The sequence below is a fragment of the Bacillus rossius genome, chromosome 1, assembly GCF_032445375.1.
Source record: "Bacillus rossius redtenbacheri isolate Brsri chromosome 1, Brsri_v3, whole genome shotgun sequence".
Lineage (NCBI taxonomy): Eukaryota > Metazoa > Arthropoda > Insecta > Phasmatodea > Bacillidae > Bacillus > Bacillus rossius.
This window is the reverse complement of record NC_086330.1, coordinates 379,813,976-379,826,413: the sequence shown is the minus strand read 5'-3', so window position 1 is coordinate 379,826,413 and position 12,438 is coordinate 379,813,976. Positions and strand designations below refer to the sequence as shown.

Genomic DNA, 12,438 nt, shown 5'->3' with positions numbered 1-12,438 from the left:
TTTGTTTGTACAGTTCTGTGCCCTCTTGAGGGTGTATAGACGGGAAGCCTTCTTTTCACAGACGAGAGAGCCAAAACCCGAAGTTCCCCGGAGTTCATGCTTTTTTTCCGTATCTTTAATGTAGCTATCCTAACCAAATCAACCGTCCACAATGTTTTAAAGTATTTATAATGTAGCTAACCTAACCTAATTGACCATTAGTATCCTTTTATCAACACCGCCATATTTATTTACAATGAACAAAAAAAAACCAAAGATGCACGATCGGGCGTTTGGCTCTCTCGTCTGTGAAAAGAAAGCTTCCCGTGTATAGGCAGTACCGAGCTGCCACTGGTAGCAGAGCGTGGTTCAGGAGAGTGAAGTGAGTTTGTTTTATACTATGTAGTGAAGTTGCAACCCTATCAGGGAGGTGTTTTGCTGAGAATTTTTTTGACACAATTGATTTTTTGATTGAAGCTTTGTTTCTACAGTTCTGTGCCCTCTCGACGGTGTATACAGTACCGAGCTGCCACTGGTAGCAGAGCGTGGTTCAGGAGAGTACCTGCTGCGAGAAGCCCTGGGCCGGCGGGAAGCCCGCGCCGGCGGACGGGCAGTTGTACTGCGCCGTGTAGGCGGCGTAGGCGGCCGCCGCCTGGTCCCCGGCGCTCTGGTGGGCCTGCTGCGCCGCCACCGCGCACGACGACCCCGCGCCGCCCCCGCCGCCCCCGCTGCCCCCGCCGAACGTCGAGCTGGAGCCCGCGTACTGGTTGAGGCAGGAGCCGCCCGTCTGCGCCTTGCACTGCTGGGCCAGTCCCCTGGAGCCTGCGAAGCCACGCAATGCCGGGGTCAACACTCCCACCGCGCCAATCAGTAGGGACAGGAAACATTCACGATTTCATTTCGCGATAGGCTAAAATACAAATAGTTATAACTCAGTGATGCCTCTGCTATTGGCCCATAACTCACCCGGATGACCCTGGGCCAATGATAAGCACCCAACCCAAGCTTTATCGAATCACAGGCTGCTACGTTGGGACGCCTCACAAGACAGCAGCCAATGAGTGGGTGACATTTGACTGAGTGTGCGTAGAACTTAGGAGTTCATCCTGCAGGTCATTGAACCCGCGAATTTTTCCGGTCTCTAGTTATAGCTACATATTTTGCTTGAATAAAGTTGGTTACTTGTGATTTTATGAATGCTCAACATTAATACTAAGCATGGTTATTTAACAATTTTTTTTATTTAAATGAATTGGTCAAGCACTTAAACAGTTCAAATGTTAAAAATATTAAAACAAATTTTTATTTTTAAATTCAATCCTGTAATTTTATAAAATTAGTTTAATACAACTTCGCCAAGTAACAATTTAACAACTCCATGGCTTTTTTAAATTTTTTGATAGTATCAATCTCCTTATCACAGATCTGACACACAGGGCCGGCGCATCCATATAGGCGAACTAGGCAACCGCCTAGGGCGCCAAGTAGCTGGGGGCGGCGCAGCACGACACAACAGCTGATATAATATGTTTAACGATTATTGAAACTAGACGAAAATGGATTTTTGAAACAGTTTGGAATATTTATATTGATATAAGTAATTATTTAAAGTCCACGGTGACCTATTTATGATTTGTAATAAGTAAAAAAGTAAAAAAAAACACAAGCCTGCTTACATTTGATTGTTGACAAAATCTTAGGCTTACGTGATGTATTTTGAGGTAAAGAAAATTTTTTTGGGGGTGTTTGGCCCGTGGGGCGGGGGGGGGGGGGGGGCATTAGGGTTTTTCGCCTAGGGCGCCAATTTACCTTGCACCGGCCCTGCTGACACAACGCTTAAATCATGCTAGTTGATACTAATTTTGCGTAACATTAACTAAAAAATTTACAATATAAATACTTGTAAGTTTTATTTACTTTTTACAGGTTGTAGGCTATGTGTTTACTTTATGTATGTGTTTGTCAGTTGTAACATGAAAGCAGTTGTGTCTACGTATTGTGTAAGCCAGTTTATGTCCGCTAACTGTTTGGCTGGCACTTTTAAATCAACATTAAATAAAATTAATACAATGGCAGTTGGAAAATATGTTAAGACAGCTATGTACAAGCAAAGTCAACCAAAGAATGAAATTGACTTTCCATATTAATAGACAGCATGTACCATGCAATGGTATCTTTGAGTAATTGAATAATTTAAGGAGTGACCATAATGCCAGCTTCGAAAAACTGTTTCCATCCCCAATGCTCAGAACACACACAATTTCCTGATAAATTGTTTGAACTGCAAATGATATAGGGCATGCCAGAAAATTTTAACACTTGCCTGAGATAATAACAAATGTAAGAAAGCAAAGTTTTCTTAAACACAGCTGGCTTACATCTTTTCCATCTGCCATCGTATTAGGACTAGGATGATCTCTTATATTTAATTACGTTTATTGATTTTTTTTGGGGGGGGGGGGGGGAGGAGAGGCATAGTGGCATAGCCACCTGAAACCTGAATAATTTTCATATTTTCTCCAAATTACTTATCATAGTTTACAAAACTTACTAAAGTATTATTTTACTGCAGTGGTATAGATCATAGGGCAGTTTTAAACCACATATAGGTAAGTACTAAATATTTCAATTGTAAACGTACTAAATTATATTAGAAAATTTAATTAGGCCCTCCCCTGACCGTCAATCTGGATCCGTCCCTGACAGTTGGGGGACCTAAAATGGCTGACACTATACATAGACACAAACTACTATAATTAGAGCTGACAAACAAATATAACATATGTACTAAAAATATACATAGTATTCTTACACTGGCAAGGAAAATCCACTACCGCACTGTTTCAAACCACAGCTCATGCCACAAAAAAAGATTGCTATGTGCTTAGTAGTAGTTAATAAGCCAAGTAACAACTTACTGGGTTACATGTAATCTGAACTACAATTATACATGCTGTGTCGATCATCACATACACAGGGACGTTAATAATGGCCAAACAAATGTTTACTTCCTGTCAACAGTATATACATGACTCCAAACATTCATGTTTCAATAAAATGACGTGTCTTTGAAGCATGTGGGTTTTGACACCCCGCAGTTGAAACTTGCAAACCACAAATACGCCACTGCGGGCGCTAAGGAACTCACCCCCGGACGTGTATCCTTGCGGCAAAACTCCGTACGCTGTCGAATTGTAGAAGTTGGTACCTTGCAGGTACGACTGGCTGCCGTAAGCCTGCTGCATTCTGTAAGGACATTACAACATTTACAACTTTTTTCTTCTTCACCAAAACTTGAACTTTGCCAAAAATGTGATAGTAATTCTTTCTACTCATGCTCGCTGAAACATCCATCCAGTGTCCTATTTGGCTGTCTATGTGATCGAGCCAGAATTGGAAAGTGTTCCAGAGATGTAGCAGTTCGCATGAAAAGATGTGGGAACAATCTGAAGTACAACACACCTTGTTTCATGGTTGAAAATATATTTGGTATTTTTTTCTGAAATTCGTAACAAATATAAAAAAAACATATTCACAGAAGGCTACTTTGTTTACTGTCTTCTGTAACAGTCTTGTTCCCCCGATTTACGTTTGCAGAACCACCATATGTATCCGCTTGAAGTGTTACGGCATGATCGGTCGGTAACCGCGGGTAGTAGTACTCACGTGCTGTAGTAGGGAGCGGAGTAGGGATGCTGCGAGTAGTCCTTGCTCTCGGAGTAGGAGCCCAGAGAGTCCGCGCCGTACAGGACGTCAGTCTGGCTGAGCGAGGACTCGCCCAGGCCTGGACTCTGCACCTCGCTCTTAACTGCAGCAGAGAGCAGGCTCCAGAGTCTCTGCAACACACTCGACACTTGACTGTGCCTCACTACCAAACAAGCCTACAACACCCTCGACACTTGGCTGTGCCTCACTACCAAACAAGCCTACAACACCCTCGACACTTGACTGTGCCTCACTACCAAACAAGCCTACAACACCCTCGACACTTGGCTGTGCCTCACTACCAAACAAGCCTACAACACCCTCGACACTTGACTGTGCCTCACTACCAAACAAGCCTACAACACCCTCGACACTTGACTGTGCCTCACTACCAAACAAGCCTACAACACCCTCGACACTTGGCTGTGCCTCACTACCAAACAAGCCTACAACACCCTCGACACTTGACTGTGCCTCACTACCAAACAAGCCTACAACACCCTCGACACTTGACTGTGCCTCACTACCAAACAAGCCTACAACACCCTCGACACTTGGCTGTGCCTCACTACCAAACAAGCCTACAACACCCTCGACACTTGACTGTGCCTCACTACCAAACAAGCCTACAACACCCTCGACACTTGACTGTGCCTCACTACCAAACAAGCCTACAACACCCTCGACACTTGACTGTGCCTCACTACCAAACAAGCCTACAACAACCTCGACACTTGACTGTGCCTCACTACCAAACAAACCTACGACACCCTCGAACCTTGACTGTGCCTCACTACCAAACAAGCCTACAACACCCTCGACACTTGGCTGTGCCTCACTACCAAACAAGTCTACAACACCCTCGACACTTGGCTGTGCCTCACTACCAAACAAGCCTACAACACCCTCGACACTTGGCTGTGCCTCACTACCAAACAAGCCTACAACACCCTCGACACTTGGCTGTGCCTCACTACCAAACAAGCCTACAACACCCTCGACACTTGACTGTGCCTCACTACCAAACAAGCCTACAACAACCTCGACACTTGACTGTGCCTCACTACCAAACAAGCCTACAACAACCTCGACACTTGACTGTGCCTCACTACCAAACAAGCCTACAACACCCTCGACACTTGGCTGTGCCTCACTACCAAACAAGCCTACAACACCCTCGACACTTGACTGTGCCTCACTACCAAACAAGCCTACAACAACCTCGACACTTGACTGTGCCTCACTACCAAACAAGCCTACAACACCCTCGACACTTGGCTGTGCCTCACTACCAAACAAGCCTACAACACCCTCGACACTTGACTGTGCCTCACTACCAAACAAGCCTACAACACCCTCGACACTTGACTGTGCCTCACTACCAAACAAGCCTACAACACCCTCGACACTTGACTGTGCCTCACTACCAAACAAGCATATAACACCCTCGACACTTGACTGTGACTCACAACCAAACAAGCTTACAACTAGAGACCTGAAAAATTCGCGGATTCATTTCGTGAAATGCTACATTTCAAATAATTATACCTTAGTGCTGCTCCTGCCATTGGTTCACTGTTCATCTGGAGTAATGAGGGCCAATTAAAGACCCTCACTCATAGAAGCGTCGAATCACAGGCTACCCAGTCGAGACGACTCACAAGTCAACAGCCAATGAACATTTGGCATTAGCCTGAGTGTGTAGAGTATAGTGGAGTCTATCCTGGAGGTCATTGAACCCGCGAATTTTTCCAGTCTCTACTTACAACACAACTAAGAAAGTTTACAGGGCACTACAATCATCTGCAGCCAACACAGAATTTCACTTCGGCAGAGTGGCGAGGGGGTGTATAGAACCCCTTTGCCCACTGTTTGCTTTCAATTTGTTTACTTTTGTTGGTGGGAATGATAAATTTTTATAAACGTTTTAGGATTATGGAGAGAGAAATTCCCCCCCCCCCCCCCCTTTTTTTCTTCACAAACCAGCGTACATTCCCGAACTTACAATTAATTTCTTCTGACTGAGGAATTTTTTACAACAGCCACAGGTACATAACATTGTAACTGGACATACATTTGTTTGATGCTTTATAAAAAAATATTCAGTGAGCAAGATGTTATAGATATAATCGGCAGTAAAACAAAAATTCATGAATATACATTTGTCCTAATGATGCTGTTAAGATACTATGATTAAAGAGCAACATAAAAATAAATTGTAAGTAAAAACACATGTGCTGTCATCATTTGTGGGTTTTTTTTCGTTCTCTTCTGTTTTTGGAAAACTATTGTGTTTGTTTCGTCTTTTCGTTTTGTCGTTTTTTTGTCTTGTTTCAACTGTTGTGCTGAATTTTTTTGGGTTCAATAATTTTGTGCTGTCATCATTTGTGGGTTTTTTTTGTTCTGTTAGTCCATTTTTCTTTGTTTGTTGACCATATTCCTGTTAGGGAATATTATGTGGAGTGTATATCCTGTTGACAACAGCAATTTTTTGCTTAAAATGTGTTTTTTGTCTTTCGTGTTTTTTTTTGTAGTTTTCTTCTACAGATATACATGTGCTTAGCAATGGCGTATGTCCAAAAGCTTACATCAAGTAAAAATACAGAGCAAAAATTATTTTTGGAATTCATTTGGCACCATGCTAATTTCCAGTCTTCCCCAAAGAAGTAATATACATTTTAAGAGTTTTAACGTGGATACCAATGTTACTGGACAATGCAGTGGAAAAAAAAGTTCAGTTTATAGCATCCCAGCATGCCTACCAGCGCAGTCATACTTTTCTCTGTTTAGTAGAGCAGTAACTGTATAGTCGAGCCATTTACACTGATTTATCAGGGAGCAAAGCCACTTGCTCCTTCGAAGCAGTTGCTTGTGTTGCCCCACATGTTAGGGAAGCCTTCTTTTCACAGACAAGAGAGAGCCAAACCTCCGATCGTGCATCTTCGTTTTTTTTTTTTTTTTGTTCATTGTAACTCATGATAACTAATGGTCAATTAGGTTAGGTTAGCTACATTATAAATACTATAAAACATTGTGGACGGTTGATTTGGTTAGCATAGCTACATTAAAGATACTGTGAAATCATGTAAACTGTTTCCTAGCCCTGGATAGCTACATATTATTAAAACGTTATTTGCTAAGCAACCATAAAATGATTTTACAGTATTTTTAATATAGCTATACTTACCTAATATAACCAACCATCCACAATGTTTTAAAAAGTATTTATAATGTAGCTAACCTATCCTAGTCGACCGCAAAATTTAATGCCACACCGGTTTATACAATGAGATAGAACGAAAAAAAAAAAGCGAGCATGAACTTGGGGGAACTTCAGGGTGTGGCTCTCTCGTCTGTGAAATGAAGGCTTCCCCAAATGTTAAGCCTGATTACATCGGGCAAGTCCACTCGCGAGCTAAGTACCTACTAGCCGGTGAGTTGCCTCGTGCCAAACCCGCTCGCTAGTGATCACAATGACTCATCAACTCACAACTCTCTTTCTTCTAGTGAGTCAAGTTGAAGATTTTAAGACCCTAAATTTTGAAAGCCTTTAAGTGTTACACTGTTTTAATCTAATAATAACTAACACTGATATATATGTGTGTGATTAAATCATTCTCTTAAACCAACCATTAGAAGTAGTAAAATGGCTTTAGTTAATTTGGATCAAATACCATTATATAAGTTGGTGGATATTAAATTTGCCGACAAAACCAGTTATATGCTTGAAATAACTATACTTGCTTGAGGTAGACGAACTACTAATTAGACGAACTGGTTATTATAAAATGTTAAACTGTAGTAAAAAAAAAAGCTGCAGTTAATAGTCGAACACTTAATTTTTTTAAGTAAATAATGCACAATTGCTTTTTCATACACAAATGAGATTTCAGTCATAAAAAGGGGGGGGGGGGGTTTGTCTGTAAAGTCGGTTTACGGACAATAATTTTATGTGATAACGCCATAAGAACACATTGATGAAAAATTACATACTTTTTAATTTAAAAATATTATTTACAGTTTTTTACCAATTTAATTAAAATAATTTGTTTAAATATAATCACGAACAATTAGTTAAAAAGCCCGCCTTAACCTGTTTGATATTACAGAAGATTTTTCTCGCAAGGTGGTTGGCCGGTTCTTGCACGCTCGACTCAGGCGGAACGTGTCAACGAGTCATGATTTTTTCGTGCGTGCAGCCGGCGTTCATCGATTTATAAGACGTTATCACGTCAAAAAAATAAGTACATTTTACTCTACGCCCAATATTCATCAAATAAAACGTAACGTTTACAACATCCTGCTGACTGAGGTGACTGAAGCTTTCTGATCAGTAGGGCACAGGTAGCTACAAAAACCGAAATAAACGGGGCGCATCTGAGTGGGGGCTATAATAAGCTTCGCCACTAAAACCACTTGATTACACTCCACCAAGGGTTTAGCTTTCCAAGCGAAACACATAAAAAAAAAAAAAAACACGGAATCACTCGTTCAGCGTCGGTGCTTCTGTCTGTCGAGGAAGACAAGGGAACTGTTTTAGACTTGGGTTTGATGTGTTTTGTTTTATTTGAACTGCTCCCCCGGACTATTGGCGGGACTCAGGATCGTTACAACTCCTCCGAGGGAGGGAGGGAGGGCAGTTAAAACTGACGAGAGGTACAAACAAATGAGCGGCGGCAGTAAAAACTACTCGGGAGGACCGGGGAAACCTTGCAAGGTGCAGTCAGGCGTACCAACCACATCCAGGCCTCAGTTGTCGTCACTGCAGGCACTTTGGGCACACCAATCCTATACTCAATAGTAGAGACCTGAAAAATTCGCGGATTCACTTCGTGATATGCTTCAATTCAAATAATTATACCTTAGTGCTGCTTCTGCCATTGGTTCCCGGTTAATCTGGAGGACTGAGGGCCAATTAGAGACCCTCACTCGTAGAAGTGTCGAATCACATGCCGCCCAGTCGAGACGGCTCGCAAGTCAGCAGCCAATGAGCAGTTGGCAATTGTCCGAGTGTGTAGAGGATAGTAGAGTCTATCCTAGAGGTCATTGAACCCGCGAATTTTTCCGGTCTCTACTTAATAGGCATAAATTTAAACTTTTATCTTCTTGATATAAACCCCGAGGGTTTCTATTTTATACACATATATATGGATACTATAGTACTAATATTTATTTAGTAGTAAGTGTGGCTCTGGGATTTTTATTTTTTATTTTTTTAGTTAAATCACGAAGGCAGTTATAAAAGTGAAAGTAACCTATCATGTTATCTAAGTTAAAGTAATATTTATTTTCAAGTGAGTGATAAAAAAATGACAAACAGAGGTATTAACTGGGGATATGAGACAGGACTAAATTTTGTCTCTTTATCGAACGTAACACTATAAAAAAAATAAACCCTAAAATGCAAGAAAATATTGTCTGTTTACTATTCACAGTTTGTAAAAAAAACTACAAAATTTAGTCCAGAATAATTATGCAAGAAGGAATTTCTTTTCCAAATTTAATTCTGCATAACATTATTAACCACTACATTCTATTAATTATTTTATTTGGTTTAAGGGCATAATTCATTGATATAATTAAATTATTTATATATATTATGATTATATATGATTAAATGTGATTATATATATGTATATAAACATTTCAGCAGCATATATTTGCTTATGTAAATTTCCATTAATCAAATCCGTTTTAAAGCCGGTCCGCATAAAATCCATTTTTCAGCAGCACAGTTATTCTTGCTCCGGTGGTTCGACTACCGTGCGTAGGAAGAACCACCAAGAAACCTAAGCAGGATGTCCTGTTTATCTTATATCTTTATGTAGGGTCTGTTCTTCTTTCTGCTGTATAAGGTACTTCCTTGTATCCTAAACAAATTCATATTATATTTAAATTACAGGAACTTGTGAGCGATTTAACTCTTCCTCTCAATATTATTACATCTGCTTCGCAAATACAATTACAATTTCTTGTCCCTTCTTTGCCATTAGAATTTACTTAATTTTCCAATCTTGAATACTATATATACTCTTCCAGTCTTCTGCATATAACTCTAGAATATCTTCCGGTCCAGGGTGCTGGTTCTCTCCCAGTCTTCTTAGATGTTTTGAAGCTTGGCTCCGTCGTCTTCCAGTCTTCTGCATATAACTCTAGAATATCTTCCGGTCCAGGGTGCTGGTTCTCTCCCAGTCTTCTTAGATGTTTTGAAGCTTGGCTCCGTCGTCTTGCGGTGTTGGGCGGGCACTTTGAACAGTCGCCACAGGGACATACACACACACGCTTCACGCCACGGTCTGTCTCGCGCTTCCTACATTAGGCTGCTTCTATAAGTTTGTGTTTCTGCACACGATTGAAAAGTGACATCATATGACTTAACCGAGTGGCTAGCAAACCTGTGATTAAAAGAAATTCCCTGACTCGTCCATGTTTGAAAAAAAAAAAAAAATTCCCACCGATAATAATTATCAAAACTTCAAACTCAGGAATCATAGGGCAAACCACGATCACTATTGAAACAGACAACTATCAGTAGATACCTGTAAAATTCGCGGATTCATTTCGCGATAGGATAAGAGTCCAAATACTTTTGGCATTATTTTGCTTCAGTGATTGGACCACAGTTTATCTGAAGGACTCTGGGACAATGAAAAATCTTTAACAGAAGAATTAGCGAATCACGAACATTCCAGTCAACAGGTGTTACGAGTCGGTAACCAATCAGCAGATGTAATTTGCACGAGTGCATAGAGGATCATGGAGTCTATTCTTTATGGATTTGAAATCGCGAAATTTTACAGGTCTCTAACTATCAGTTATAATTTCATCGCACAACTGTTGATTACACGCGTGGTCCAGGAGCTGATATGCTTACAAGCAAACAAGGAATTGGATAAGAAATGTTTATAAAACTGGTTAGAAAGGAGAGGGGGGGGGGGGGGGAAGAAAGGTATAACCTTACTCAGCTGTAACTTTAACGTTTCAGTAAACTTATCAATTAAAAAAAATCCCTGACAACGTAAGAAATTCCCAGACTTTTTCCTGTTCTCCCTGTTGCTAGCCATTTGCACTAACATTTCTCAGATAGCGAGATATATCCTAATTTTAAGAGATCTTTGACGATGTCCAAAAGTTAAGAGTTTTTCGACAAAGGTTCCACGCGAACAGTTATTTCAAAACTGTATAGGTACCACTTAATTGCATGATCACAGTTCATGATAGCTCTGAAATATAAAACTGGCTTTAAAGGTTCTTAAAACCATTAAAAAAAACTGGAGCGACTGTAGGAAGCTTCTTGGAAGGGAAGGATTCCGTTGCAAGACATCACATTGCATAAGTCAGAAGTAGTATGTAAATGTATGTACTGGATCAGGATGCAGGATGTGGTGCCGGTGCCGGTGTCCGCCATCTTGGATTCTGACGTCACGGCGGCCATCTTGAACGAGTGTAACGTGACAATGTGCATAAAGTGACACTTTTTCGTGCGTGCAGCAGGCGTAACGGGACACAGCGTAACGGGACACAGCGTAACGGGACACAGCGTAACGGGACATAACGTAACGGGACAAGTAGATCACGGCGGCCATTTTGGATCCGCCATCTTGGATCCGCCATTTTGGATGACGTCATTTTGTTCTAGAAAATTCCGGTGATGTGTTTTCCGCCATTTTGAATGATGACGTCACCGTTGCAATTTTCGTTACGGTCGCCATCTTTAACTTTTTTATTTATTATCCGATTTTAACGAATTTTTTTTCTGTTCCACTGGAGGCCGCCATCTTGGATACCGACGACTCTGTTTCTGTTGTTTGTTCCTAGATAGCGCCAACGTCGCTCTTGATTTTTTTCTGTTCCACTGGGGGCCGCCATCTTGGATACCGTCGACTTTGTTTCTGTTGTTTGTTCCTAGATAGCACCAGCGTCGCTCTTGACTTTTTTCTGTTCCACTGAGGGCCGCCATCTTGGATACCGTCGACTTTGTTTCTGTTGTTTGTTCCTAGATAGCGCCAGCGTCGCTCTGTCTCATCACATAAGGTCGATGTTCCATTACCTACCATAGCTATTATGAACCTTATCGACATTTTAAATTTAATTTTTTATGAAAAATATATTGGAAACGCTGTGATTCGAACCATCGCAGCTCTGATCTCTAGGTTGGAAAACATACGCCTTTAACCGCTCGGCCATCGAGACATTTACCAGACCGAAGATTAAAAAAGGTATATATAAAAATAACATGCATATTTGGACTTGTAATTTTTTTTTAAATTTAAAGTAATAATAGCACCACCTGTTCGAGACAGACCTACCATCTTGTCATTTGGCCGCCATCTTGAAAATCCATAATTTTTATGCTAGAGATGCGGGAAAAAGTTCAAAATTCATTAAATAAATTGACAATAAATATAATGATTGATTATATCGATTCCCGTTCTTGGTTCGAAACCGGTGAGGGTAAAAAATAAAAAAAAACATCAGATCCTTCCTCCACAGAAGCCACCTACAGACCGATCTACCGTCACCAATACCAAGGTTCATACATCGTCAGCTGATATAACGTCATGTCCGCCATCTTGTCTTCATATGCTGGAGACCACCATCATGTTTTCGTCGGCTAGAGTGTGCCGATACCATGTTAGTATAATTATCTGGTCACCACACCATTGACCTTGACCTTGACCTTGATATTTGACCTTGACCTTGAAATTTGACCTTGACCTTGAAATTTTACCCTGACCTTGAAATTTGATCTTG

The 12,438-nt window shown here is 40.9% G+C and overlaps 1 protein-coding gene across 1 annotated transcript in view; it reads right to left on the bottom strand.

Annotated features, from left to right (window-relative positions):
- Positions 1 to 12,438, bottom strand: part of LOC134528587 (eyes absent homolog 2) — a 386,579-nt gene that overhangs the window by 33,335 nt on the left and 340,806 nt on the right. Inside the window, exons 6-8 of the mRNA XM_063362339.1 lie at positions 3,646 to 3,787; positions 3,128 to 3,225; positions 542 to 801 (exon numbers count right to left, since the gene is read on the bottom strand). Coding sequence (XP_063218409.1) covers positions 542 to 801; positions 3,128 to 3,225; positions 3,646 to 3,787 — 500 coding nt within the window. The remainder of the gene's footprint in view (positions 1 to 541; positions 802 to 3,127; positions 3,226 to 3,645; positions 3,788 to 12,438) is intronic.